Genomic DNA, 24,240 nt, shown 5'->3' with positions numbered 1-24,240 from the left:
ATTTTTGATATCATCTAATGTTCCCTCGAACAATGTGATCTCGTATAGCCTAGATCCTTAACCTTTCCATCTTACTAATACTGTAGAATCTTCTCGTAAATTGCAACCAGATATAGAATATAAAAGGAAGGGAACAAATTCAAATATTAATCATAATCATATTCTGGCGACCCTACTTAAGTCAAAATTTGATTCTAGAGAGTGATAGTAAGAAAGTTAACTGATAATTCGCTGTTACCATGACTTTACACGAGAAATTAAAACCAACCCAGGTATTTGAACCTATAAAGGTCGGCACCAACTTGTATACTTCTTGGGTGCAAGCAAAATATAATGTCAAATTCTGTAATATGCAATGACCAAGTCACATTGATCGGGAGAGAACGGCCCACGACGCCACCCATCCAAAGAACTTATTCGAAAAGCCAAACACCAACCACAATTGCAGAAAGAAATCAAACTCAAACCATTATTTTGGGTTCTATGAAAAGGATAGATATATGGACAACTGTAAAACAAACAGAATTCATCATCACAGATTACAGCAGTTCAAAATTGTGTGGAAAATCCGTATCAAAAGAATTGCAACATTACACCATCTTGGGTTCTTCTTTAACAGTTCTAGCATTTCATATTTCCAGCGACGTTGGTTTACCATACTACAAAATTGAACTATATCAGCTGATGTATTTTTCTCCTACTCATTTTGTACATTTTGCCGATCTATAAGACTATAACTCATCAGTTTCAATTCACCAATATTACCAGCTCTACTTTAATGCCTTGCGGACGCAGCAAACAATGAATTTCATAAACTTCTGAGAGATTGAATTCATTAGAAAATTTAAGCAGTCTATAGTGTGATCCTTCGTTTCCTCCAAGAGTTTTGCCTTGCCTTGCTTTTTCTTTTGCCACACCTATGGCTCATCATTATCTTGCGTGATAAAGGATGGAGCACATGGAGCGAATCCCTCGAAAGGCTTTTTCTTCCTGCAAAGTAGTCCATACATAATAATTACTGAAGATCCAAGCAAATTCCAGACAGACACATTAACAACGACAAATTCTGCAACTAAAAAGCAACAACAACTGAAATTTGTAAACTTCTCAACCCCTTTTCACAAAGCTAATGTTGTCTCCTACAAATAAAAGACATAAGACTTTGAATGGCTGATTCTGCAAAAGTTAAGTTGCTTTAAATATTATTTACCATGTTTAGTGGTTACAGTTTACTCATAAAACTATTTATGCAGAATATACGTACACCCCAAAATTTGAGATTGTTTTTCTTATAATTTTTCAAAATTAACAAATTAATAGCACAGGTGTTCTACATGATTTGTTAGGAAGCCTACCAACAATTCTCCCACTGACAACGTGATATTTGATGAAAAGTGGGCGCTTCTAATCAATTATGTAACAATATTCCATGAGGTAATGCATAGAATGAAAAGGTAGCGGCATCTGCATAGCTCAGAGAAGTGTTCTTTTCTGATAGAAAAGGATGCCTTTTCTTCTATAACCATACAGCCTTTTCCTTTTGTCACAGTCCCAAAAATAGAGTGGTCAGGAAAACCATCACCCTCGAAAGCCCCACCATTATCTAAGTGACGGGCTGTAGTTGGGATTCAGGGCAGACTTTCAGAACCTCTTACAGGCAACACTGCCACTGTGAGGTTTTTGTGAAAGTAAATGTCAAGTGATAACAGACCAACAACTTAAGAACAACCACACCCTTAAAACATAATAATATTAAGCAAAAACAGGCCACAGCAATTAAAGTCCACATGACGATACCTGATTTAAATTTTTCTAAAGCATGAACACCATTATGGATGACATCATTTTGCTGGTCATGCACTGATATATCAGGAGCACTCTGGGCTGCACCATTTGGATCTGAACTGCCAGGCTGTTCACTAATAAATGAAGATAATTCATCAGGTCCTGCAGCAAGCAGAATTGTATAATGATCAAATAAGATATTTCAAATATCCATCCAAACATGAAAAATTAAACTCTTGGAATCTTGGTACTTACTTGCATAGCTCACTGTAGGAAGATTCTCATCCATGACAGCATCAACGATTCTTCCCTCATTACCGGATTCAAGCATGTGCAATGGGGTATTAAAAGAAGAGGGATTCTGATTGTCACATTTAATTGGTGACGGTCCTCCAGCAAAATTATTTAGAATTTGATGTTCAGTAACTTGCTTATCAAAGGATATACCAAATGGGGACTCTAATCTCTTAGCAAGGGAATCAACAGCATCATCTGTTGAGTTAATACAAATACCTGCACCACAGTCCAATGGACAAGCTCCACCTGCCTGGGATATTGTTCCTTCCACCTTACCTGATGCAGCTGTTACAATGACATTAGGGCAACTAACATCTTCACGAGAAGAAACCACCTCATACACCTCTATTTTCTGGATGTTATTCTCAACGTCAGATGTCTTTGTCCAAGCACCGATTGCAGAATTTTCATGTGAGGGATGCGATGGCAGTTCCAGTGATGATTCTGATGGTAACAGCAATGATGGTTGCTGCAGAGAAGAATCCTTATTGACAAGGAAAGCATCTTCATGTTCATGTCCTGATAGCTGTGCACTAGTCAGGGAATCATTGTGTTTTCTCAGTTCACAAGATTGTAGAGCACCTTTCGCCGTAGGAAACTGACTACCATGAAATTCTTGTGCACTACTACATTGTAGGGCTTCCACCTGTTCCTTAATCTTGTTTGATCCAGATGCTGATGAACCCTTTTCCAGATCATGACAATTGGCAACCATAAGTTCATTTTCCAATAATAAATCACCTTCACCACTTGAAATAGGATCCCACATTTTCCAATCACCAAACAAAGAATCTTCATCCACAGCAGTAATAGATGGTGAAATGCCCTCTACTCTAATAGCCTCCTTGTAGAATCGTTTTTTTCTAATAACATTAGTCATTAGAGACCTGACCAAGCATAGATAGATTTTATGGTTGCACCTTTAGATACATCTTAATATACACAAATTATTGAACATACCTGCAGTTCCTAGACATAGCAGCCTTAGCATGCTGCATGGAAAGACCAAGCAATGTTGACAAATTAGCAACATCATATGGCCCTCTAAGTTCATTCACTGTAGATGCAGAACTTGATAGAATAATATTCTTTCCTCCAGTCCACCCAACTAGCAACTGTTAAGCATTAGAATATTAGAAAACTCTGATTTGTTCCAGCTGAATCCAGATGGTGACATGAAAAATAGAGCTTAATTTAGCCAAAGGGATAAGCATCCAACTTTTTAAAGTAAAGGCTGCACAATCTTGGTTGGAATGTCACATCTGCATGGATAGGTAATTCTAGCTTTATTTCATTCAAGAAGACCTTATCGTGTAGAACTAGTCATAGACTCATAGTATATTATACCAGGCGCAATCCATGAACAACCTCATGTATGTAACAATGTTAAGAATCTCAAAACAAACTAGAATGTATATAGCCTTGAAATGCTCTGTGACATCAACTATGAGAAATCAGAAACACTTAGTGCCCTTTGAAAAAAAAAAATGTTCAGTTTTTTGTCAGCCATGTATGTCACTGCGAAATTGTAGGAAAATAGCCTTTTATTCCCATCATACCTAAACAAGATTATCTTATTTGATCTATTTGTTTCATCCAAGACACAAGTATGTTTAATTTCAGATAAGGCTTAAAACTTGACACCATTAGTAAACATATTTGTTGATGATAAAGAAGGAAAAAAGGAGAGTGTCGTGATAGAAGAGATAGATCTGAAGAGAAAAAGGATGATGCCGATGTTGAGTCCACATGTATGAAGATGAAACTATGATTAGGTCTAATTTTTGTGACTAAGAAAATAAAACAAATTGTATCTAATCCCATACTAAAATTCAAAAAAAAAAAGAAGTTGAATTGTTCAAGAACTCGATACTGCGGAATTTTCCATTTTGTCTTTTTTTCCTGTTTTTTAAAATTTAAATTATGGTTTTATTGGATTTGTCCCCCTTTTCTGGATTAGCGTTTTTTATTCTTTTTTTCCCACTGTGCTTCTATAAATTTGATATTCTACTCAATCTTGTGTTTGTTTCTATTGTATTCATTTCTATTTGATATTTCTGATGTGCTTCTATAAATTTGCTGATGCCTGGCTGTGTGCTTGTTTCTATTTTACTCATTCCATTGTATTCATTTCTACTGATATTTTTTACCTGCATATGCACTATTATGGACTTGCATATGATGGTATTATTTCTCATCAGCGACTGCATATGCACATAAAAAACAGAGACATGCTGTACTTTTTTCTGTATCATTTTATATGCTTCTATATTTGTTGTTCGTTGTTCAACAATAGCAGCTGCACACTTCAATGACGCACAATGTTTTAAATTTTATTTTGATGAGACTACATGTATGAACTATTAAACGAGCTATTGTGCATGAATTTTGCTTTAACTTTGAATGTTTGTGAACTTGTTGTGAGTATGTGCGTGTATATATACCCCACCATATCCCCACGCCCACTTTTTTAAATTGTCATGTCCATACCCTCTTCAACGTACCCATACCAGTACAAATGCTACTTTGGCAAGCAAACATTGCATTATTATCTTTTCATTCCATATTGGGTGAGTGGTCAATATTGTTAGGAATTTTTCTGTTGAGTAGCTCACGTTGCGCTAATATAGAAGTGGAAAGAACCGTTTGATTGATGTGTCCTTCTTTGGGTGTCCAAGCACACAACTAAGAATGAACCCATTTACTAAATAACAAAGGTCTGTATCTAACTAAAAGAGAATAAAGAAGACGATGAGTTAACCTACAAATACAGTAATCATGCTTCTTCCACACTAACAGTCGAGATATGGAGTCAAGATATCATGCTTCTCCCACATTGACAAAGGAAAAGAACTTATGTATCCGAACCTCAAAGGATGCATAAATAGAAATTTCATAACAAAATTTGCAACTTTAAAACCCCAGGTGCAAAACTTTTCAATTTCTCATTTCTTCAATGGAAAAGGAAAGGCTTCCCACCTTGGCACCATTAATCAGTTCTGACTTTGCAATAGTGTCAGACAAAAGAGGGGAATAGATCAGCTCAAAGTATAGACCACGCTGCAACACAATTCAAAAGTGCCAGTAAGTATTATCTGCCAAGGATGTGGTATCCACAAAACTGAAAAGGAACTTTGACCAAAATATCACTTCCATCCACCAAAAAGTTAAACCTGTATTGCAGCTTTCACCATCTGAGACTTCAACCGGAACTGTAGCTTCTCAGAAAAATCAATTGCAATTAAGTCTACCTAATCACAGAAGAACACATTCAGATAACCATAAAACTAATAATAAAAATAATATTAGTAGGTAATAATGACACAGATATGACAAAAGTGAGCTTTAATTTTGTGTTAGCCCTTAAAGAAATCAGTCCAAAGTTTCTTTTAGAAGAAGAAAACATAAAAGAACAGAAAAAAAGAATTACGTGTGTGGAGGCAAGATCAGCTAGTCCAAGCCATAGGGAATATTTCAGCAAAAATAAGCAGCTCAAGCTCCAAATATCTATTTTCAGACCAATGAATGACACCCAGTGAAAATGAAGCAGTCGCCACAATCTTGGACAAACCATTCATCTATGAGCCCCAAAGTCCAAACAAGTTCAATTAAACCACACAGCCTACTGCAAATATAATCTCCAAGCACTAGGAACGTCAAGCAACTCTCTCTCTCTCTCTCTCTCGTGTCACCAACAGAAACATCCATCAGTGATGAGGTCTCTGGCAATCCCAAAAGGTTGGGAGATGCCCTGAACACATCCAGCAACTGAGATTTTTCATGAACTAAATACAAGTACCCAGTACCCACCACAAGAGTGATTGTCTATGAACAAAATGAAATACTATTGGCTATTCCAAGAAGTTGTAGGTAATCATGCACAAATGTTGGTATAAATTAGTTTGAAGACGTTTGAACTTCTCTTGGCACCTTATGTTTGTCTTCCCTTCAATGCATTCAAAACAAACCTAAAAATTATGTGAAATGAAGAGAATAAAAAATTTCAGTTGGCACAAGCCTCTTAATTATCTGCTTAGAGATATACCCAAGTGCTTATTATTTTATAGTTTTCATTTCCCACCAAGAGTGCTTCTAGGCTTCTAGCAGCCTTATTTATAATTTTTCTTGCCACCTAGGGTGTTTCTAGCTACCATTTTATAACATATATAATTGTAGCAAAGTTTTACTAATGGCTCTACGGCCCTGAAGCGATGGAAATAGTGGCAAATCTTGTTCTAAACAGGCCTATTATTTCTATGTAGTACTAGAATGAGGGATGGATATTTATTTGTTTTTGTTTTTTCAGAGAAAGACCAAGGATAAAAAGATATAGAGCAAAGTAGCAATTGATGACATATCATATCAAGCACATCATCATGTTACAAATAAGTTTTTTCAGCCCAAATCATCAACATCTAAAAAAATGTCTTTGAAGATTCAAGACAAGCGCTTTAAAAGTTTCAAGTCAGGTAATAGAAAAAATGGACAATAAAGAATGACATTGAACTCACATGAGCTTTTTGACAAGCATGCTCAAAGGTAGCCTGGTTCGTCGGTCGAACTGCCACCAGATCATATGTTTGGAGAACCGGGTTCCCGGAGTTAAGCGATGCAGCCTGAATCATGCTGTTGACAGTGACAGTCAATCTAGTATACTGCCGGAACGGTGAGTCCAAGGGAACTTTGAGGATCTTCCTATGGAATTGGACGACACTAGAGATGGAAGGAGCCAACTGGAGGAGGGAGGAGAGAGGGAGGGGGCTGATAGAGCACCTATGGCAATCAGCCATAACTCCATGGATGTTGTAATTATAGGCAATGCCAGTGTAGCCCAACTCCATAGCCATCACCACTAGCTTTACCCTGATGCTCTTCTGTTTATCCTTTCCTCCACCTCCACCCACACGTCCTCCACCTCCCTCTACGTAAGGAATATTGAGATCAAAGTACACCATTGCTTGAACACGAATTAGAGCCTCTGAGAAGTTACCAAATCAGGGCAGGAACTGTATTTAAACCTTGGGTTTTGCTTCTTGGTCATGGGCGTACGATTCTATCCGTAAACGAGTCCCCAAATTGACTCTCTTGTGTTGACTTCAACAAATGTTGTTAGATGCAAGGAGGTGAAGCGAAGCACTGATCCAGTGAAGCAACGTGAAGTGACACGAAGCGAAGCAAAGAGTAAGCTTCATGACCAAAACTATGAAGCATATAATATCCATAAAATAATGCCAAAAATGAAAAACAACAACTGAAAATAATAAGTATGTAAGTAGAGAACAATGTGAAAAACATATTTAACTCATGTTAAGCATTGACAGCTTCATACATATATCATACATGTTCATAGCTTTGTCATTAGGATCGTCTTCAATACAATGCTTTCAAGTTGGATCAGTTCATGGCATTCTTTCTCAAACTTATAATAAAATGCATATATATTTCAAGGAAGATCAAACAACATCAATAAGCTAATCTATAACTTTGTTAATGATCTAAGGAAATAAAAGTTAGACTTAGTTCATTCTAAAGAAGTGTATCTCAGCAAAGGAAATCTTCACGAGCCATTCTCCTTAAATAAACCTTTTATTGGGATCTAATTAACATGTCCATACTAACAAAGGACAATCATGACTAAATGCATATATTAAATGTACACAAGAAAGCATTTGGTGCATGAACAAGACATCAATGACCTAGCAATTTGCATTACAATAAATATGTATGCAGCTAGGGTCATTATTCTATAACCTTTGACCTCAAGCATTTGAGTGGTCCCACTTGCAATGGGTAGGATGAACATAAAGGAAAACTAGAACAGCACAATACCATCTAAGGCTAAAACTACCTAAAAGGTCTTCTGTGGAATTCATCTTGCAACAAGCTATCAACACCTTGTTAGGCGTGAAAAACTATCCACATCCAAATAAATAGCTCCCAAGCAAAACTTAAAGGGAATTCTTTTTCGCACAGAAACAACAGTAAGCTTGAAGGATCACATTGCTCTTCCGTATATTTAAAAAAAAAAAAAAGCTCCGTTAATCTTGGCAGTTAACTCTGCCTGGTCACGACTTGTAGTGGAAACCACACTTGCACAATCATTACATCATCCTAATAACTTTCTAAACTGAGGAAGAGCAACCAAAGAACTTGTGGATTGTACTATTAACGAGACATAGAGATTATTAAAAAGATTCAAGGTAGTCACAGAAGAGGCTGCCCATTTCAATGCCTAATCTCGAACATCGCCTAGTCAACAGACAGAACCGGAGCCTTGTCCAAGAAAATTCACAGCCTCGGCGCTCATCAACAATCCTATGAAAAGATGAATCTTGCAATCCGACTACCACATTTGCGAAAATCGAAAACCAAATAAAAAATCCAAATAAAATTGATATACGGCGCTGTAGTCATGAGAAAAGCAGTAAACAAATTAGAAAATAATAAGCTACCAACAATTTAACAATATGCTAGGAAAAAAATTTTAAAAGCAAAAACGACAGAGGGAGTGAGACGAGGGCTGCCAGCCGGCGGCCCTTATAGCAGCAGCCGCAGAGAGAGAGAGAGAGAGAGAGAGGAAAGGACTGCCGGGCGTGCCCTCATTTTAAATACTGATCAGAGAGGCACTGGGTGCCATCTGGTCTGACATTGCTGGCCTGCAGCCTTCGATCAGGAGAAAGAGGAGGGGGGAGGGTGGAAGGGAGGGAGGATAAACTCACCTGTGCCCGCGCTGACGAGACCGGATGCCTTCACCGAAGAGAGAGATGGGCGCCGGCGAGGGAGACAGCCCTCACTGGCGAGAGAGTGGGGATCGACGGAGAGAGCGGGGTTTGTCTGCGTTTCACCGGACAGACCGAGAGAGACTTGAGAACGAGAGGGTCATTGCCTCCGTCGAAAACCGCCCTCCTGTTAAGGGGCTGAAATACTCCATGAGGATCGTATTTTTAAATTTCTCCTTGTGATAAAATAATTTTTTTAAAATTAAAAAATGTAAGAAAAAATTTAACAATGTAACTAAAATTATCCACGTATCTATTCAAAGGAGCGTGTGTATCAACTAAAAAAAATGGACCGATTTTTTACCATTAGGGAAAGTTTAAGAACGTTTTGGGATAAATAAAATAATTATATTTGAACCAATTTAAAGAACCCATTAGTTAATTATCAACGGCGGCCGATACGGGCTTCAAAAGCAAGCATTGATGTTATATTAAAAAAATTTAAATGTTTATTTATTAACTTTACATAAAAAATTAAGAATAGATATGAACGTCGCGTATCAGCAAAGTGTAACGGCACCGATACGAACTCCGATCATGCGGGTCGGGAAAAGTCAAGTCTTCGTGCGATCCCTGTTGTGAGTCGCACCGTCGGGATGAAGCAGCAAAGCAAACTACAAAAGGGTGAGATTCCTCCTCCTCCTCTCTCTCTCCCTCCTCCTGTGATCTCCCGATTCGTCCTCCATGGAGAGCGCGTCGTTCTACCGCCTCGGAATTCCGGTTCCATGGCTCCTCCTCTGTTGCGCCTTCCTCCTTTTCCCTCCAGGTAGTCCCTCGCTTCGTTGGAATGTGTTTCATTTCTTTTCTTCTCTGGAGAAATGCAAGAACTTTTGCATATCTTTCCTGTTTTTGTTTCGTCTTTTTATCCCTTCCCCTTCATGGTTGGTGATTACAAATTTTAAGGTTTTCTTGTATCGGCGGACGAGCTCTTCTTGGTCAGGTTCTTATTTTTTTTAGTTCGAAGAAGCGGAAACGGGGCAAAGATTTGGAGACTACGGCAATCATTTGTTGATTTTGTCAAATTGGCGCATGTTTGGAAGATTGTACGCGTTGATTGTTGATTAAGATAAGGGAATTTATCTATATTCCCTCAATAACTGTGTTCATCTACAAATTAAGATCCTTTATTCGTTTCTGTTTTGTCTTTGATTGAATGGTAAACTGGTTAGAATTAGGGACATCGGTGGAGAAAAGTTTGAGGGGGTGTTTGGATGACACCCCTTCAAAACCTGGTTATCAGGAAACCTGGTCCAAGTTTTAAAAACTGATTTTCCTGTTTGGATGACAACAGGAAATTTATGTTTTTACTTTCAAAACCTGGTTTTTGTTTGGATGACAAAGACCAGGTTTTTGATGAAATTTCTAAATATATCAAAATTCAGCTGAATGTTGATTACAGTTAAGTGATAGTTGAACAAATGCACATACTCAAACTTGATCCAAAACCATTATGCATAATACAATCACATGGTAGTGTTTGGATGAAATTTCATCAACTTTTTAATGACATGAATGAAATGAAAAATGAACTTTGCAAGCCCAAAAACAAAATATAGTAAATGAAAAATTAGTATCACACAGTCATATCTTTAGTGGTAAACGACATCTCCATGCAGGTAAATTGACAATCCTGTTAGCAGAATATCCACTATATAAAAATTGAGGAACTCAATCTAAGAATAAAATTCCTATCAAAACAAGAAGGAAACCGACATGGAAAATACAAGTGCTTCGTATTTTATGTGTGAAGCAGCCATGGGAAAATTGTGGGCATCGACTTGGAGGCACAAAGCAAAATGTAGGTGTGGAATGTTCGGTTTGATCGACATTGATTCACTAACTTAAGCGGTAGTGATAAATCTATAGCGGCTGGGTCACTTGCACATAATTCATGAACTGTTGAGTTCAACTGCATAATTGTGGCTAGAAATCTTTGGTTTTTTATTGCTCTTATTGTTCACCGGATTATTGCTCTTATTGTGAAATCTTAAACTCTCTCTCTCTCTCTCTCTCTCTCTCTCTCTCGTTTCTGCAACACACAAATCATGTTTCATACTATCGTATAAAGGAAGTGGCTGATTTTCATGTAGTTGGAATTGGCCTTTCACAATGTTGAAGTTTTGTTGAGCACAATGTGTCCACCAATAGGTCTGCAACAACTAGGAGAGAGGGCATAGAAGAGGATTGGGTGCGCGATTCTGCTAGGCAATGGTTTCATTTAAATTGTCATGCTTTGTGATATAAGACAATGGTCTAACGACCGTCTGAACCCCTTTCCTGATCTTATTGAGCTCTTGTCAATGATTTGTTCAGAATCGACGGTGATATGTTAATCCTATTCTTTAATTGTCTATGTTGATGAATTAGAAGAATAGTTAATATCCGTTGAAAGATTTAAAAAATGAGACAAACATTTCAAAGTGCAACCCATCAACACTTACATGTGAAGTCCCATTCATGAATCGTTGAAGCTCCAATCGATGAGTTTTTACCTTCCTGTGCTCAATCCAATTTGTTTCCAGCCAGTTTGTGCTGATTACAAGGGAAAGAAGCTGAATCCACTCGATGCACTTTTTTCCCCTTTATTTTTCTCCATAAATATGAAACAGTAACCTCAATTCTGATATAAGGGATGAGGCATTGAAGGTTCATTCTCAAAAAACAGAAATCTACTGGTGGGGAAGTTGCTGTGAAATGTACGGTAGGCACAAGCTGGCCTCCCAGTTGCTTAATGGTCTTCTGTGGCTACTTTCCTTTTCTCTCCAGCTCCCTTACATATGCCTGCTTGCTCAGATGCCGTGGCCTTCAGCCCCACCATCTCCCCAAAACGACGTTTTGGGTGAAAAATCGGGTTCAGGTTTTCTACCCACCAAAGAAAACCAAGTTTTCACTGAAACCAGGTTTTTGCCAAACCTGGTTTCGGTGACACCCAAACATATATAAAACCTCGTTTCAAAGGGAAAATGATGTTTGGCCTCTAAAACACCTTTTAGGCATGTCATCCAAACACGGTCTGAGAGTTTAGCTCTTTCTGAGTACGAATGGAAGATCAACTGAGGCCGATGTGATGTTGCATGTTACCGTTAGCTTTTTGCTGTTGGGCATATGTATAGGATGCCAGACGTGGCTAGTCTTTGTTTGCTTTTTGTGGACCATGGATATCATCTCCAATTTGATTAAAATTTTCGGCAAGATACTTGTCGTATTCAGAAATATGAATTGAAGTATCTGTTGGTTGGTGGTAACAAGCGTCGTCTTGTGCGATTTAGGGCCCCTTTATTCCAAAACTGAGCTCGACTATCTGGACTTGGTCACAGTTTTGAGCTTAATTGGTAGATGTAACAACGGCGAGCTTGGTCTCTGTGTGTGTGTATGCATGGAAAGGTGGCTGGGTGGATGTTGCACAGGATCATATACATTCTGGGAGTTCTTCGTCTGAGGTTTTTTTTTTCTTTTTGCAGGTATTCTTTCAACAGGGGTTGTTACGTTAAAATCAATCGAGATCTTTACAACCCATGAGTTGTTCTTTAAACCAGTCGTTTATTTTCAATGTAAAGGAGAGAATAGGACCTTTCTACCTGATGTGGAGAAAGCCATGTCACTGTATGCTTTCAAAGGCCAAGAATCTTGGCAGGTTCGTAAAAAGTTTTTTTTGTTTCTTTTTTTTTTCTCAATTTTTAAGTCAGAAATGTTAGTTGTTTAGGTTATTTGGCTTTGTTTATGTAGTCGATGAAATTAGTCCTACACAAATCCACATATTTTTGGCCATCTGAGAGCTACCATGTCTCAGTTGTTTCCAGGAAGCTTGATAAATGACACCAAATAACTACTCGGTTTATAAACACATTCTAATGTTGTTTTTCAGATTTTCTGGACTTGGACTTAGGCTGATTTTTTTTTTGTTATGTAATGCTTCTTGTTGCTTTCATTTTCTTCTGTATGTATGTGCAGTTATGTTGAAAGAGACATGTAAAGAGTAAGTTAGTTCTAGCCTTGCACAAACAAAGCAAAGAAACTATTGCATGTATGCTTGGATTTCATTTTGCCAATTGGAATATTGTGCATATCTGGATCACTATCTTAAATCTGATCTGTTCTGTTCTGTATATGATGCAATATCTGCTCATCATGTGGCTGTTTACAGATAAAGCAGTAAAAGAAAGTTTTTGTTAGTGTATGTGTAATAATGCAAGAGCTTTTTGTGCATTGAAATCTCACATTACATTGGCATTTTTCTTTTTGGTGCCATTTTAAATTCTGTTCCATCATTGAATGGCTTCACATTAAATTTTTAAGGATAGGCTAGTCATTGTGAGATGACTATAGGGTCGAAACAGATATCATATGGTTTATAGCTTATTTGGTTCAATATGAATGTGAAACATAAGCCTTCATATGGATCCAACAAGATCCCGTGACATGGAGTTGAATACAGATCCAGAGCATATATCATCATTTACAATAAAGCATGTAAAGGTCAGCGGGCAGTTGGTCTGAGGCTTTGATTATGGTATGCTATAGCTTGAATCATTTATAACAAAGCTTAATTTGAAAGTTAATTCTGAGAATGTTTCAAACTGGAAGTTTAGAACCTAGATACAGTTTAGAGTTATTGGTAAGTAAATTTTCTGAGTACAGAGTTTTTGCTTTGTAAAAGTACTGCTAATATCTTAATTGTTCAACATCTGTTGTGCAGCCTCTGACAGAGCTTCCAGATAACAAGTGCAAGAGATGTGGTCTATATGAGCAGGATACTCTTAAGTCCGATGATGTATTTGATGAATGGGAGCTCTGCCCAGATGACTTTCTGGCTCCTGATGGCAGATACATACATTTTAAAGACAAGGAATTCAATGCCACCTTTCTGTGTCCCCAGTGCCTCCTTGAACATGGTTAGTAAAGTACCTGAACTGGCTATTCTGACAGCATCTAGGATAGTCTGTTAATTAAAGTGTATAAATGGATAATTGGAATTTAGACTAGAATGTCTGTAGCTCAAGTATTACTTGCTAATAGATTTGAATTTCAGGTGGCACTGTTGTCTGAGTGCTTATCTTATGCAAGTCCACTGGACTTGAGCAAATCAGAATGGACTTGCCAGCATTTACACAGTGCCACCAGCGTTACCATTACTTGTGCTATTTTTCTATCCTAAATCTATTTTTGGTACTTATCCCAATGGATGCAGGCGGCCATGAATCTAACCCACCGAGCAGCAATACTGCTAAGCATGGGAATGTCGGCTTGGTGGTGTTAGTTGTAGTTTTGTCTTCCTGTTTGTGTGCCTTTACGAGCATAGCAATATACAAATATTGGCAGAAGAGGAAGCGAGAACAAGATCAGGCAAGATTTCTGAAGCTTTTTGAGCAGGACGATGATATTGATGCAGAGCTAGGCCACCTTGGAAATGACATATGACGATACTGATTAATGAGATGAAGCTTGGGTTTGAGAGGCAAATTTATACGGAGATGTTTTTCCTCATTGTCATCTGTAACATAATTGTATAGCAAATCCCTGTTTTTCTTGATGTCACATGCATCCTTTACACGGAGGGAAGAATTTTGAGGCTGATTTAATCGTCTTGGCATCATACACTTCCTTTGTTTTATTATTTTTTCAGAAAAGGAAGTAATACAATCATCTTAAATGTTGGTGTTATTGCGTTGGTTTTCTGTATTCGTATTCGGAAGAACAGTATCTAGTAACTCTATTTGGTAATCAGCATTTTCATTACATGCCTGTGTTCACATCGTACTGCACTATTTCTGGACTAATTTGTTCTATAAATGGTTTACCTAACCTCTTTTATGGTATACGTGGCTCTTTATCTGCAGAACGAGGAAAGCTTCCAAGAAAGGCCTTTTCTTTTGAAAATAGTAACTTTTACAAGAAAGGTCCACAATTACCCTTCAAAATGGATAGGCAAGACCCGTTCTCCAAAGAAGCGATGAAGACAAATTTTCATGTTTTTGTGGCTAACTAAGGATCAGATTTTCAAACAAACATGGAAACTACTTTACAGATATGGATGCAGGTAGGCAATGAAAATTTATTTGCCTTCGAGATGACAGAACTCTTGTTTAAAGTTGGAAAAACGGCCAACACGAGCCTTAGCCCATTTGACTAGGGATTAAATGACCTTCAAGTGGAAGGAGGTCGTCAATTAAATACTGCAGTTATGTCTCTTGTTATAAACTGGCGATGTCTTTCCGATTTTGGATTCTTAACTGAGTACTTTCTTAGACTGATAAATGAAGTCAATTGAATTTAGTTTCCATTTACATCGCAGCCAGATGTTCGTGATTTTTGTCGCATAGGTATGTGGTGTGCGACGGGCATCCAAAATTTTTATGTATTTAACTGGCTGATTTTTTCATGAATGACAGGCATAGTTATAAAGGTTAATAATGTGCTATTTCATGAGCCAAAGTCTGCATTGAATGTTCAGTAACGCCACGAGTGCATTCAGAGGTGGAGCCAGAAACTTTTAGCTCAAGAGAATAATTCAAAAATTTTAGACTCCTCGATTAAGGGGCATTAGCATATAAAGTATGCAAATTGATAGGGTCAACTCATATGTAAATAAGGCTTTTCTGGTACTCTGTGTGGACAACTGCCCACACATGCTCCTGAGTTTATTAAATGCATCATCCCCATTTTCTTACTGGAATAGTGAGTTATATTTCTGCCCTTTTGTCTTTGCACCCTCGTATTTTTCTTTTCTTTTCCAAATGATAAGAAACCCAACATGAACAACAAACTGAGACTTGATTCAGTCATCCTCTCGACATCACCATCCGTAAGAGAAAAAATGGAAATGGTCGTCTCATTGAAGTGGGTCTCACAAATGCTTTGTCATCTGGGCTCCAAAGTTGTGTGGTAAATGCGACTACTTCTATGAAATACCTTCTACTCCCATTGCTTCTGGATTACAGTGCTTTTCCATTAACTATTTGCTAAACAGTGGCATTTCCTTCATTCTACAACCATGGATCTATTGTTTGAGAGCAGCTCAAGTTGCGGCATGTCAGGTGATCTAAAGCAGTCCTTCGATCAAATGTTTCGGCTGAGGGGCAGTTTTAAGAGCATTGGAAAAAGTCTACAGCCACTCCATATGATTGGCCGCAGCTCACTCTTGAAAATTGAAGATGTCAATGGATCATATTCAAATCTAATATACTCTTTACCACATCTACTTTCTTTTTTTTTTTTTTTTGATATTCATACTCATATTCGAACTTGGATAAAGAATAATCATATCTGAATCTGATTTTAGAATCCTACTTTTTTACATTCATATTTGATATGAATATGAATTTTGAACCAATCCGAATCCAATCAGATATTTATAAATATCTAAATTCAATAAGATATTTCTTAAATATGAATTTCTTAATTGAATATTTTTTTTTCTATTTAATTTTTGTAGAGTCTATATCCGATCCAAATAAAAAACAAACGAACAGAAAAGCTGCCCGCCGAGGACTGACAAGTGACCACCCAAGCTTTTAAATAGAAAAATCAGAACAGGGCATGAAACGACATTATAATGATAAATATTCATTCCCTAAGCAAGTTTCATATCCCAACACAAGTATTCAACACTCCAAGACCCTTTTTACGAAGAAAGTGTTCCTCTACATGCTTGTCAATTGTGAAATTACTGGTGAGGCAACTGATATGATGGCGACTATAATATCTGAAAAAAAAAATAGTTGGAAAACTCGCCGGAAAGACTCAGGTCAACTGGGATAGCCAAAAAATCCGGCCACCAACTGGGGCTGGCGAGGCAATAACTGACTCGTTACGGATCGTCCGTGACTCGCCCGGAATAGCCGATTCAGTCGGATTGCCCAGTTCGTTGTGACTCGTCCGAGTTAGGCACGAAACGGTTTATTAAATCGTTTTTAAGATGAATCGAACCGAGTCAACCGAACTTTCTTTTTCACCCGCCGACCCCACAATTTCTCATCTCTCTTCTTCCATTCTTCCTCAGTTCGTCTCCACGTCACACCTTCGAGATTCCCGCGTCGACGGAGGCCGGAGGGTCAGGTCTTGTGCAAAGTGCAAACAAGTCGCCGCCAGCCGCCTCGCCGGAGCCGACGTCTGTCGCCGGCGGGCAGCGGGAAGTCTGCGACTCTACGGGCGTCGCCTTCGACCGTTCAGTTTCAGGTAAAGCTCTCTCTCTCTCTCTCGCTCTCTCTTTCAGATTTTCAGTGGTCTCCGACTCTCTGGCGACCTCCAAAAGCCAGTCGTCGACAGAGTCTCCTGCGATCTCCAAAGGCAAAGTCCAGTTAACACTTGACAGAGGCCCACGCTCGCAGCTGGACCAGCTCCCCCTCTCTCCTTGAACTTAAAGGCTTGAAGCCTTGATCAACTGTTCTGACTGTTTTCAGGTTTCACTTTTGTGAGGTATCTCTCTGTCTCTCATCTATTTTTCCGACGTTCTGTTGGCTACATGGCCATAGTTTAGCTGCCTCCGTCAAGTCGGCAACCTCAAAAACTAATTTATCACCCATTTTCGATTGATCTTCAGGTTAATACTATTTTTTGTTTATTGTTATGCACTGCTTATGAAAATTAACGGTCCATTTTTTTATAGCTGTTTTCAATTAACGAGGATGGAATGATGTTTTTTGCTGATTACCATTTTGGTAATTGTTTTTGTAAGGTAATTAGCTCAGTGAACATGATATAGAGTCATGAACATATGAAATGGTAAATTCATTTTTGTTACATTTTTTTCCTTTTTTTGTTTGTCATTAATGTGACAATGTGGTGATTATAAATTTATACATGAGTCATGAAATGATATTTGTTGATTCTAGCTGAAATTTATAATTATACATGCATTATGCAGTTGATTGTTGAGGTTTTTGATTGTTGAGGTTTGATATGTAATAAATATGTTCAACTTTATCAACGTGCAGTACAAATATATTAAAAAATTCATGACCTGACCCGACCTAGTCGCCGAGTGAACTCGCTGACCCAATGACCTGGCCTGTCACCTCATCAAAGTCTGAGTTACGAGTTTGCTAACTATACCTTTTCCCCTGTGGGATCACATATGACTAGAAACAGTAACATGTAAGAAACAAGCATAAGCCCAAACCACATATGACTAGAAACAGTAACATGTAAGAAACAAGCATAAGCCCAAACCACAACCATTGAGCAATCAACAAACCAGTCTATCCAGATAAAGCTAAAAGAGGTAATTGTTAGATCTAAAAGCAAAGGACAAGTATACTCGGTGGCATGTCCAATGCTTTCATTTCCACCTCATGAACTTGCCATGCTTTCCAAATTTCCCATGGTGTCCGAACCAGCCATGATGCTTCCCGAACCCGCCATGATGCTTCCCGAACCCGCCATAATTGCCGTGTTTGAATTTGCCATGGCCATATCCATGCCCCAAAAATCCACCATGGTGGCCGTGACTGAGGCGGTGAGCTCCATAAGCTGCTGCTGCTGCAGCAGCACCTCCTGCTAACATTCCTCCCATGCCAGGAGACATGCCATGCCCTCCTGCAACCATCCCTGAGATCAATATAACTGGAGGATTCTGTAAATGCATGTTAAGTAACCTCAGATTTCCATGATATTTCCTGTGTCGCTCTAATTGGTACATACAAGTACTTAACATGGGAATGAGGATCCTATAAGACGGCTACTAATAAGATGTTTGAGATAATTTATAGCTTCAAGAAATGCACTTGCAGAAGAAAACTAAAACTGGAGAGATGAGTAATCCAAGCTTTTCCTTTGAAGTGGGGTGAGAACCATTGGAGTTAAGGCTAATAAGATGAGTTTCATGCACACAGAGAAATTGACGATGATGAAGAAAGTGAGAGCAACAAACAGACCTGACATTGAGAAAAGAAATTCTAAAGAAACTTCTATAGTATCAGCAAAGATGAACGATTTAGAAAACTAAACTATATAGTGTACATGTGCTTGCAAATTTATATGTTTCTCAACTCACTGAGGTTCATCCAATACAGGTGAGAGTGTAAAAATAAAATACGCACCCTTTGTCAGAGTCACTTTGGGGACATCTGATAAAATTGGGATGATACAGCACCTTTGTCAGCAAAGAACTAAATGATATTTGAAAGAAGCTAATAGCATGAATATCTCAGAAGGCAGGACCATGGAAACATCATTTAATCGTAGTCCTCATATTGTTAATCATCAAAACAACGTCAAAAACATGATAAGTGTCGTGATATTTCATGATTTCATAAATGTATTTATTTGTTTTTCCGTGTATGATATATACATATGTATTAAACTTTATTCATTGAGGCATGTGGGAACTGCAGCCAGTAAAAGCAGAGACCAGAGAAATGGCCCTAACAAAGGAGCACTGTCAACCTATGTCTAGAAACTTTCAAAATCTTTTTGCAATAAGAAATATCAAAAATGTCTCTCAAACACCATTAAGGTGAGATAACTTGCAGATCCTGAGTTCGCATACCATGCTGCGGGTAAGGATGAGATCCAGGATATGGATTGTGAGGATAAGCGCCAGGGGGAGGATATCCTGCCGGTGGATATCCATGTGGAGGATATCCCTGTGGAGGATACCCATGTGGAGGATATCCCTGTGGAGGAGGGTAGCCTTGAGGTGGGTATCCATGTGGAGGATATGCTCCTGCAGGCGGTGGAGGATATCCATAACGTGGAGGGTATCCGCCATGAAACCCATGTACCATATTTGATAAGAACCCCTTATCGCTAGTCTCTGCACTATCCGGCTTATCTTTTCCTCCTCCCATTTTCCCTTAAACTGAAATTGACATAACCAATGAGCTGTTAAATTTGTTGCAGTGGAAACAAAGGACCTGGCATAGTTGTAAAGCAGCCAGGTATTGGGAACTAATTCAAATTAACATAACTTAAATAAATGACCATTTGTAATGTCAGAATCAAGCTTCCTGTCATGAAATCAAGGATTAGAAAAACATCAAACTGCAAAAAATTTTAAGGAACATTTCAACATCATGCATGCTACAAGTACTTGAAGGCCTGTAAGGCACATGAAAACAATGACATTGTGGAAAAACAACTCCTCTTATTGCATTGGCCATGCTTATAACATAAATAATCAAATGTGGAACATAAGCTACTTTGCAAGCTTTCGGATTATGGCATAAGACAAGGCTAAGTGAATTTCATCACGTTCATGACTTCATCTATGGAAGCGGACATGCTTAGCTAAAGGCTACATCCTGCAATAACTAGAGGATGCTTATTCCACTTCGATGCAGCAATGAACAGCAGTAACTAGAGCATGGTTATTCCGATTCCATGGACAGCTACAGAACTCCATTTCGATGTGGCAAGTCTATCAAAAAATGGCCTCAGCATGTTATAGTTGACAAACCAATCTGTCTATACAGTTAAATGTTAAATGCACTGTAGAAATCACAGCTCTCCTTTGAAACCCCTTTTGGCAGATTATATGATCTTGACTCACTAACTGGTCATATCCTGAAAAGGGTGTTTTCACTCACCAAAATTTTGAAGGAAAATATCCTACTATTTGAAAAAAACAATGAATATACTACAGAGGTCCAATTATCCTTCAAAGAAGTAACAAAAGGACTCCCACAAAACTTTATTTAATGGTCTCTTCATGTTGCATACACCTTAATTCAGCTGCTGGATGTAGGAAACACATGTATAAATACATTCAGTAACCAAATTTTTGGGAAGATTCCGTTATATGAACTTAAAAAAAAAAAGATTAATGAATATGCTCAAAAGTTCCAATTTAACATTCAAAGAAACAACAAAAAAGATTCCCAATTAAAGCCTGAAGAACTTGCCAGTTTACTAGTACAAATGGGCTGGATGCAAAATTCCCAGACATGAGCTTTCTCTGATATTCCTTTAAAAATTAGGCTCTTCTTTGAGACATAATAAATATTTAAAAGAAGATGGCAAAGAACATGTTTTCTTAGAGATAGAAGGTGACCTTATAAATACAAGCACGAATTCCTGAATAAAAGAACAATACAAACGACGAGAAAAGAATCTTTTTCTGGGATACCCTCACAAGTATTAGATAAACAAAACCTGAAAGAGTTTGAGATTGGTTCAACAACAAACGTGGTTGCCAAACAGGAGAACACCGTATTGGTGTCAAATTTTGAGAAGAAAAGAAGGAAAGAAACAAGAGTTTGAAGTTTTTACCTTTTAATCCAAAGACGACGACGTTCTTTCTCCCACAAACAAGTAAAGAAACCAAAGAACCGACGCGCCATCCAAACAACAAAAATACCAACAAGTTCATACCTTCTGTATCGAGATTTTCTGCAATCCAGAAACGGGTAGAGGAAGATCGATTCTCCAAGGAAACGAGAACAGAAGAATAAAAAGCCGCAACACACGGAACCCGTGAGCAGAGGAAAAGGAAAGGTACGAAAATCACGACCTTCTGGAAATGAGAAGTTCTGCTCTCTCCGCCTCCTGTCTCTTCCTTCGGAGAGAAAAATCACGAACTTCTACAGACGATAACTTCTGTCCATCGCGAGCCCACCGCCCGCATCGTCGCAGCGATTATATGCCGGACTCTCTCACAACATGAACTATTTTCACACAGGATAGCGACCAAATGTGCCACGTATTCATCATTTCTGTTGGCCTATTAGATTTGTCATCTTTTCTTTTACTACTTTTCCCACTTTCACGCGCAACTAGGTAAAAAAAAACATTTTTCGAAAAAATAGAAATAAACATATATAAATTAATTTGTCATTTAAAACAATTTTATTAAAATAACTTTTTATAGTACCTTTGCCGTCTGTGGATCAGTAGAGGTACAAAAAGATTGGATATATATATATATATATATATATATATATATTTTTTAAAATTTCGCTGGTCATTAAAAACTAACGCGAATGGTTGCATATACTTATAACAAGGAAAACATACACATATAATAACTGATTAGCTTCGGTTTTAATAAAAGCTGAACCTCTCTGGAGTTCATGACTGTTTTTAAAATTTTAGTAAATTTATTTTTATTTTTTATTTTTAAAAATACTTGCTACCATTTGTAATTCAAGAAAGTAGTACAACAAATTAAGTTTTTCGCTGACCCCCTAACTCCACCATACCCCTTGAAGTAATCGAACCATTAGCCTCAAAGCTATGCCTAGACCATTTATGAGTATATATATATAAAAGAAAGGTTGGTGCAAAGCATACTAACAAAAACTAGACCCATTAAAATTAATCATTAAACTAAATATATATTTTTACAAGCTAATTTTGTAGGTACGATCTTAACAGTGATTTGATAAGAAACATATATTAAGTTAATTTTTTTATTTAAATAATGTTTTTTACTAATAAAAAAGAAATGGTCTTATAACAAAGATTAATTATTGTTACAAAAATAACTTAAACTAAAGCATTATTTACATTAAATTAATGTTTATAAACACATTAGAATGTTCACATTTTATTTAAAATATTTTTTACTATGAATTGAAAAGGTATGGCTTAGGTAGGTGGTTTGATATCTACCAATTTTATATATATATATATATATATATATATATATATATATATATATATATATATATATAGAGAGAGAGAGAGAGAGAGAGAGAGAGAGAGAGAGAAATATGCTTCCTACCGAAGGAAGGAAGAAGGACCAACTCGTTAAGCAATTGACGTGCATGTAGCGTCATGTTTGTTTCCTGCCGTATCTATTTTAGATGCTCATGTTTGCATGACGACTGCATCGCTCATTCATAAATAACGGCCACATTTTTTCTAAATACCCCCATGTTTGCTTACATAATCCCAAAAGAATAGTTGAATAAAATCTATCTTACAATATCGCACTTCCGATTGATATTTTTGCAAAATTTTCTGTTTGTCATTGTTATGACTTAAAACATATATTTTATACAAGTTCTATTCCATTTTTAAATTTTAAACTTGTCAATTACATTTCCCCGAGTTTTCTGTAAAGAACGGACAACATTTCTAAGTACCAAAAAATTTCCCTGGGTCCAGTGCAAGTTAAATTGGCGATTTGTATTCTCAATTGTTATAGAAGATTGGTATAAATTTGCGAAAGAATGAACGGAATTGAACCAGCAAATCTGAAAGTCGAAAAAGAAAAAAAAAAAAAAAGTGATCAAAAGTTCTGCGGTTTTGTGCTTTTCAATTTGTCTTCTTCCTCTCTCATCTCTGCGTAGAACCATATTCTTGTGCTAAAAGTTGACAAGCACGATCAAAAGAAAAGCAATAAAAAAAAATTGAGATTGTGCTTCAATCATTCCCTCTTGATCCTCTCTTCTCTCTTTAAAAATTTTTAGATGCTAAATTTGAAGCCCATAAAAAATATTCTCACATATCAAAGATTTGATCTCAAAAGAAAGCTGGGATGGGTCCATCTTAAATTCATTATCAGAGTGGTTGTAGTGGTTTGGTTGGTGCAATTGAATAATCTTAAGTGGGTCCTTAACACCACTTTTTACCATAATAGATGCCCGAGCTAGGCTTGGGCTCGACTGGGCCCTCCCTGATCATTCATCGAGTATCGGGGCTTCTTTGCTTGACTCTTATAGAATTGATCGCACCAACAGCCGGCTGAGCCAACCTATTGATTCTCACAATAGGTTGAACTTCGGGTGCAGGAGGTTAGCAACCTACCGGCTAAAGAATACCTGAAGTCTCATCATTCTTTTTGTTTCTGGGGTCCTAAGTTGCATCAGGACTTGAATGAAGTATGACACATTATTCAACGTAAGTGTCACAATCCTACCTTTTATAGTTTAGGAGAATAGCACTCATGAGATCGAACATACATGCCTTCTACACTCTCACCTACCTGACCAGCTACGCTACACCCTTGAACTCATTAAGAGGGCTAAACAAACTGATTAATTTGAAATATATGTGCCAAAGTTTATTATTGTCATGTCTGAGTTAATGAAAAATTTGTCTTAGAATACATACTATACTTTTTAGGCGGAGTCAAAAAATTCTAGTTAAGGGGCACTAGTTATAAAAGTTTTTATTTTAAGAAGCAGTAATATGTAATAGGGCACTAGTTACTTTTTTTGTGGATCTGTGTGGGCAATCGCCCATGGTGCCCACACCTGCCTCTGCAGCTCTACCCCTGCATATTTTATTTCTTCATACATAAGAATACTTTTTTAGAGTGAGAAACAACGCCCAACAGAACTTGATCGTAAATTAGAAGGGCCAAAGGCCGACTTGACTAATTTGGTATATATGCGTTAAAGATTCTTATTATCATGTCTTAGTGGAGAATATGTATTAGAGTATGTATTTTATTTCTTCATAGGAATCCTGTTTTAGAGTGAGAACCAAAGTCCTC

At 37.5% G+C, this 24,240-nt stretch overlaps 3 protein-coding genes across 6 annotated transcripts; 1 reads left to right on the top strand and 2 right to left on the bottom strand.

Annotated features, from left to right (window-relative positions):
• Window positions 1–511: 511 nt before the first annotated feature.
• Window positions 512–8,977, bottom strand: LOC116255100 (protein GAMETOPHYTE DEFECTIVE 1). 2 transcript variants are annotated; one of them, XM_031630850.2, is made up of 8 exons: window positions 8,802–8,977; window positions 6,594–7,218; window positions 5,256–5,333; window positions 5,062–5,142; window positions 3,043–3,197; window positions 2,041–2,969; window positions 1,798–1,947; window positions 512–990 (listed from the first exon to the last, which is right to left on the bottom strand). In XM_031630850.2, the coding sequence occupies exons 2-8, from the start codon at window positions 7,035–7,037 to the stop codon at window positions 854–856; spliced, it is 1,974 nt and encodes a 657-aa protein (XP_031486710.1). In that variant the 5' UTR covers window positions 7,038–7,218; window positions 8,802–8,977; the 3' UTR covers window positions 512–853. The 2 variants fall into 2 exon arrangements, with proteins under 2 accessions (XP_031486710.1, XP_031486711.1); XM_031630851.1 differs by having other exon boundaries at window positions 855–990; window positions 1,798–1,919.
• Window positions 8,978–9,460: 483 nt separating this feature from the next.
• On the top strand, window positions 9,461–14,597 carry LOC116253886 (uncharacterized). 2 transcript variants are annotated; one of them, XM_031628867.2, is made up of 4 exons: window positions 9,461–9,627; window positions 12,419–12,495; window positions 13,558–13,753; window positions 14,050–14,597. In XM_031628867.2, exons 1-4 carry the CDS (start codon window positions 9,546–9,548, stop codon window positions 14,277–14,279), a joined length of 585 nt encoding a protein of 194 aa, XP_031484727.1. In that variant the 5' UTR covers window positions 9,461–9,545; the 3' UTR covers window positions 14,280–14,597. The 2 variants fall into 2 exon arrangements, with proteins under 2 accessions (XP_031484727.1, XP_031484726.1); XM_031628866.2 differs by having other exon boundaries at window positions 9,467–9,627; window positions 12,323–12,495.
• A 3,163-nt stretch (window positions 14,598–17,760) lies between these two features.
• On the bottom strand, window positions 17,761–21,485 carry LOC116255038 (glycine-rich protein A3-like). Of its 2 annotated transcripts, none has more exons than XM_031630756.2 (3): window positions 21,310–21,485; window positions 19,348–19,659; window positions 17,761–18,395 (listed from the first exon to the last, which is right to left on the bottom strand). In XM_031630756.2, exons 2-3 carry the CDS (start codon window positions 19,646–19,648, stop codon window positions 18,139–18,141), a joined length of 558 nt encoding a protein of 185 aa, XP_031486616.1. In that variant the 5' UTR covers window positions 19,649–19,659; window positions 21,310–21,485; the 3' UTR covers window positions 17,761–18,138. The 2 variants fall into 2 exon arrangements, with proteins under 2 accessions (XP_031486616.1, XP_031486615.1); XM_031630755.2 differs by having other exon boundaries at window positions 21,171–21,482.
• Window positions 21,486–24,240: the final 2,755 nt, after the last annotated feature.

The sequence above is a fragment of the Nymphaea colorata genome, chromosome 5 (genome assembly GCF_008831285.2).
Source record: "Nymphaea colorata isolate Beijing-Zhang1983 chromosome 5, ASM883128v2, whole genome shotgun sequence".
Lineage (NCBI taxonomy): Eukaryota > Viridiplantae > Streptophyta > Magnoliopsida > Nymphaeales > Nymphaeaceae > Nymphaea > Nymphaea colorata.
The sequence above is the reverse complement of the archived record's forward strand: the minus strand, read 5'-3'. Positions and strand labels throughout refer to the sequence as shown.

What these genes read in the sequence shown, in the direction of transcription:
- LOC116253886 (XM_031628866.2), top strand. Translation starts at nt 9,546, where the DNA reads ATGGAGAGCGCGTCGTTCTACCGCCTCGGAATTCCGGTTCCATGGCTC. An exon ending in AAGGCCAAGAATCTTGGCAG is followed by an intron (nt 12,496 to 13,557) that starts GTTCGTAAAAAG and finishes TCTGTTGTGCAG; the next exon opens with CCTCTGACAGAGCTTCCAGA. An exon ending in CCAGTGCCTCCTTGAACATG is followed by an intron (nt 13,754 to 14,049) that starts GTTAGTAAAGTA and finishes CAATGGATGCAG; the next exon opens with GCGGCCATGAATCTAACCCA.
- LOC116255038 (XM_031630756.2), bottom strand. Translation starts at nt 19,648, where the DNA reads ATGGGAGGAGGAAAAGATAAGCCGGATAGTGCAGAGACTAGCGATAAG. An exon ending in TCATCCTTACCCGCAGCATG is followed by an intron (nt 18,396 to 19,347) that starts GTATGCGAACTC and finishes GGATGGTTGCAG; the next exon opens with GAGGGCATGGCATGTCTCCT.
- LOC116255100 (XM_031630850.2), bottom strand. Translation starts at nt 7,037, where the DNA reads ATGGTGTACTTTGATCTCAATATTCCTTACGTAGAGGGAGGTGGAGGA. An exon ending in ATGCTTGTCAAAAAGCTCAT is followed by an intron (nt 5,334 to 6,593) that starts GTGAGTTCAATG and finishes TTCTGTGATTAG; the next exon opens with GTAGACTTAATTGCAATTGA. An exon ending in GCTATGTCTAGGAACTGCAG is followed by an intron (nt 2,970 to 3,042) that starts GTATGTTCAATA and finishes ATGCTTGGTCAG; the next exon opens with GTCTCTAATGACTAATGTTA.